This window comes from Passer montanus, unplaced genomic scaffold (genome assembly GCF_014805655.1).
Source record: "Passer montanus isolate IOZ18808 unplaced genomic scaffold, ASM1480565v1 scaffold310, whole genome shotgun sequence".
In the NCBI taxonomy this organism is placed as follows: domain Eukaryota; kingdom Metazoa; phylum Chordata; class Aves; order Passeriformes; family Passeridae; genus Passer; species Passer montanus.
In genome coordinates, this window is record NW_024367820.1 from 62,393 (window position 1) to 67,037 (window position 4,645).

The 4,645-nt window shown below is 62.5% G+C and overlaps 1 protein-coding gene across 1 annotated transcript in view; it reads right to left on the minus strand.

Moving 5' to 3' along the window:
- Positions 1-3,408, minus strand: part of SPC24 (SPC24 component of NDC80 kinetochore complex) — a 5,247-nt gene extending 1,839 nt beyond the window's left edge. The window contains exons 1-5 of the mRNA XM_039714926.1: positions 3,322-3,408; positions 1,778-1,961; positions 1,134-1,155; positions 178-306; positions 21-97 (exon numbers count right to left, since the gene is read on the minus strand). Of these exons, the coding sequence (XP_039570860.1) occupies positions 21-97; positions 178-306; positions 1,134-1,155; positions 1,778-1,961; positions 3,322-3,408 (499 nt within the window). The remainder of the gene's footprint in view (positions 1-20; positions 98-177; positions 307-1,133; positions 1,156-1,777; positions 1,962-3,321) is intronic.
- Positions 3,409-4,645: the final 1,237 nt, after the last annotated feature.

Sequence of the window (4,645 nt, forward strand, 5' to 3'; positions counted from 1 at the left end):
GGGGTTTTGGGGGCGCTCACCCCCTCGGATCCGCCCGGGCTCGGCGCTGCAGTCCCAGTCGATCCGGCTGATCTCGTAGTAGAGCTGTGCCACATACCTGGGGGGGCGTTTGGGGGGGTTCAGGGGGGGTTTTTGGGGTCTCACGGGGTGGGTTTGGGGGTCTCCGTGCCCACTCACACGTCAGGAAGAAGGCTGTGCTCCTCTTCCTCCTGCTGCTCCTGCTCCAGCTGCTGCAGCTGCTGCTGCAGCTCCTGCAGGGCTCGGCGCAGCGCCGTGGGGGGGTCAAGGCAAAATGGGCACCCAAAATCCCCCCCAGACCCCCCAAAATCCACCCCCAGAACCCCAAAATGGCCCCAAACCCCTTGAGACCCCCAACCCCACAGCCCCAGGACATTGGGGTTTGTTCCTGGCCCTTTCCAGCTCCTCCAGGGGCTGGAGCAGCACCGTGGGGGGGTCAAGGCAAAATGGGCACCAGAAACCCCCAAAATCCCCATCCCAGACCCCAAAATTCCACCCTAGACCCCCCAAATCCCCCCCAAACCCCTCGGGACCCCCAACCCTACAGCCTCGGGTCATTGGGGTTTGTCCCTGGCCCTCTCCAGCTCCTCCCAGGGGCTGGAGCAGCACCATGGGGGGGCCAAGGCAAAATGGGCACCCAAAAACCCCAAAATGTCCCCTAGACCCCCCAAAATCCACCCCCAGAACCCTAAAATCCCCCCTAGACCCCCCAAATCCCTCGGGACCCCCACCCTACATCCCCAGGATATTGGGGTTTGTCCCTGGCCCTCTCCAGCTCCTCCAGGGGATGCAGCAGAGCCATGAGGGGGTCAAGGCGGGGGCACAACAAACTCAGCACCCCAAAAACCCCAAAATCCTCATCTCAGACCCCCCAAATCCCCCCCGAATCCCTCGGGACCCCCAACCCTACAGCCCCAGGACATTGGGGTTTGTCCCTGGCCCTCTCCAGCTCCTCCAAGACCCGGTGCAGTACAATGGGGGGTTCAGGACAAACTCAGCACCCAAAAATCCCAAAATCCCCATCCCAGACCCCCTAAAATCCCCCCCTAGACCCCCCAAATCCACCCCCAGAACCCCAAAATGACCCCCAAACCCCTCGGGACCCCCAACCCTACCAAAACGGGGGCAAAATGGGGGCTGGGGGCAAAACAGGGGCAAAACGGGGACTGGGGGCACCCAGGGGGGCAAAACAGGGGCTGTGAGACACTGGGGGTTGTTTTGGGGTGGATTTTTGGGGTTATTTTGGGGTATTTTGGGTTATTTTGTCTCACCCACCCTGTGCCAGCTGCCGCGCCCGGCCCTGCGTGTTGCTGAGGGGTTTGGGGTGGATTTTTGGGGTTATTTTTGGCAGTTTTGTCTCACCCACCCTGTGCCAGCTGCCGTGCCCGGCCCTGCGTGTCGCGCAGGGTTTTGGGGTGGATTTTTGGGGTATTTTGGGCAGTTTTGGGGTGTTTTCTCTCACCCACCCTGTGCCAGCTGCCGCGCCCGGCCCTGCGTGTCGCGGAGGGGTTTGGGGTGGGTTTTTGGGGTTATTTTTGGGTATTTGGGGTCACCCACCCTGTGCCAGCTGCCGCGCCCGGCCCTGCGCGTCGCAGAGGGGTTTGGGGTGGATTTTTTGGGCTGTTTTTGGGTATTTTGGGTTATTTTGTCTCACCCACCCTGTACCAGCTGCTGTGCCCGGCCCTGCGTGTCGCGGAGGGGTTTGGGGTGGATTTTTGGGGTTATTTTTGGGTATTTTTGGTTATTTTCTCTCACCCACCCTGTGCCAGCTGCCGCGCCCGGCCCTGCGTGTCGCGCAGGCGCCGCTGCAGCCGCTCCCTGCGCTGCAGCCCCCGGCGCAGCAGCTCCTCGGTGCAGCCCGAGCTCAGCTCCCGCAGCAGCTCCTGGCTCAGCTCCTCCACCTCCTCCACCGGGGGGAAACTCCCGGGTGGTGCTGCTGCCTCCTGCCACGGGAACCGGGAATGGGAACGGGAACCGGGAATGGGAATGGGAACGGGAATGGGAACTGGGAACGGGAACCGGGAATGGGAACTGGGAACGGGAACCGGGAATGGGAACTGGGAACGGGAACCGGGAATGGGAACTGGGAATGGGAACTGGGAATGGGGAATGGGAACCGGGAATGGGAACCGGGAATGGGAACGGGAGTGGGAACCAGGAACGGGAACTGGGAACCGGGAATAGGGGAAATGGGGAGGGGAACCGGGAATGGGACAGGAACTGGGGAAAACGGGGATGGGAATGGGAACCAGGAACGGCCAGGAATGGGGGGAAACGGGGATGGGAATGGGACAGGAAACAGGAAGAAAACGGGGAGAAAATGGGGACAGGAATGGGAACGGGAATGGGAACCGGGAATGGGAACGGGAACGGGACAGGAATGGGACAGGAACGGAAGTGGGAATGGGACAGGGAACGGGGGGAAACGGGGAGAAAACAAGGATGGGAACGGGAATGGGGACAGGAACCGGGAACGGCCGGGAATGGGGGGAAAAGGGACAGGAACGGGACAGGGAATGGGACAGGAACGGGGGGAAATGGGGAGAAAACGGGGACGGGAATGGGAACGGGAATGGGGGAAACGGGGATGGGAACGGGGACAGGAATGGGGAGAAACGGGGAGGAAACAGGGACGGGAACAGGACAGGGAATGGGAACGGGAATGGGGGAAACGGGGATGGGAATGGGGGAGGGAACGGCAGGGAAACGGGAATGGAGAGAAACGGGGAGAAAACAGGGAGAAACGGGGACGGGAACAGGACAGGAACGGGACAAGGAATGGGGAGATAACGGGGATGGGAACGGGAAGAAATGGGGACAGGAATGGGAGAGGGGACGGGGAGATAACGGGGACGAGGGGAAACGGGGATGGGGAAATAACGGGGAGAGAGGGAAAAAACGGGAATGGAGAAAAAAACGGGGAGTGGGAGAAACAAACAAGGATGGAGAAAAAATGGGAATGGAGAGATAGGAGAGAATGGAGAAATATCCGAGAATGGAGAAACAATGGGAAAGGGGGAAAAAACGGGAAATGGGACAAATGTCAGGGAAGGGAGAGATGGCAGGGATGGAGAAAAGCCAGCAGTGCCAGGGAATGAGGACAAGGACGCTCAGCGCCGCCTTTTGCTGTAAAACCCAGCGGGCTCTGAGGGGAGAGCCCGGGGGCAGCGGGGCCTGAGGGAGGGGAGGGCGGTGACAGCCCCGGAGCCGCGCCGCGACCCCTGCCCGTCCCCAGGCCCAGCTCCCCGCCTGTTTTTTCCTGGTTTTTTCCCGTTTTTTCCCCGTTTTTTACCATTTTTTTGCGCTCTCCCTCAGGGCTCGCTCCCGCGCGCCGTTTGAACCGGGCGGGGCCGCTCCGCGCATGCGCGGCCGCGCCCCCCGCGCCCTCATTGGTTCCGCCTTTCCCCCCTCCTCAATGGTTTCGCCCGCCCCGTGTGTCCCCTCCAAACGCGTCCCGCCCGCCCCGCGGCCCCGCCGCTTTGGTTCCGGGCAGCGCGGAGCCTCTCCGGTGATGGCGGCGGCGGCGGCGGCGGCGGCCGGGGCGAGCCGCGGCTTCTGGCGGCGCCTGGGGGACACCCGGCTCGGTGAGGAGGCTCCCGGAGGCTCGCAGCGCGATGGGGATTTGCTGAGGGGGGCGCTCGGGGTCGTGCGGGGGTTCCGGTGGGGTGGGGGAGGGGCGATTCGGGGTCCCGGGGGGGTTCCCGTAACCCGGGGGGGTCTCGGGGGTCCCCAGCCCCTCCCGTTGTCCCGCTGTGTTCCGGCCTGGCCCCAGATTCGCTGTGACCCCCGTGACCCCCTTGACCACCCCGGTTCCCTCCGGTTCCTCCGTGACCCCCCGGTGGCCCCGTGACCCCCCTGACCCCTCCTGACCCCCCTGACCTCCCTCGTTGCCCCCGGTTCCCGTCCCCGGTTCCCATTCCTATTCCTGTTCCATTCCCGGTTCCCGTCCCCGGTTCCCCTGCTGTCCCCGGTTCCCCGGTAACCCCGTTCCATTCCCGCTCCCATTAACCCCGTTCCCGTTCCCGTTCCCGTTCCCAGTTCCTGTCCCCGTTTCCCGTTCCCGTCCCTGGTTCCCGTCCCGTTTCCCATTCCCGTTAACCCATTCCTGTCCCCCTTCCCATTCCCGGTTCCGTTCCCATTAACCCATTCCTGTCCCCGTTAACCCCTTCCCATTAACCCGTTCCCATCCCCATCCCCGGTTCCCATTCCCGTTAACCCATTCCCATTAACCCATTCCGGTTCCCATTCCCGTTTCCCATTCCCGGTTCCCGTTCCCGTTAACCCATTCCTGTCCCTGTTAACCCATTCCCATTCCCGTTCCCGTTAATCCCGTTAATCCCGTTTCCCGTTTCCCATTCCCCATCCCCTCCCATTAATTCCCATTAACCCGTTCCCATTCCCATTAACCCATTCCGGTTCCCATTAACCCGTTCCCGTCCCCAGTTCCCATCCCCATCCCCATCCCCGTTAACCCCTCCTGTCCCCGTTTCCCATCCCCGTTACCCCGTTCCCGTTAACCCCTTTAACCCCATCCCCGTTAACCCCTCCCGTCCCCGTTTCCCGCTCCCGTTAACCCATTCCCATTCCCGTTAACACCGTTAATCCATTCCCGCCCCCCTTCCCCATC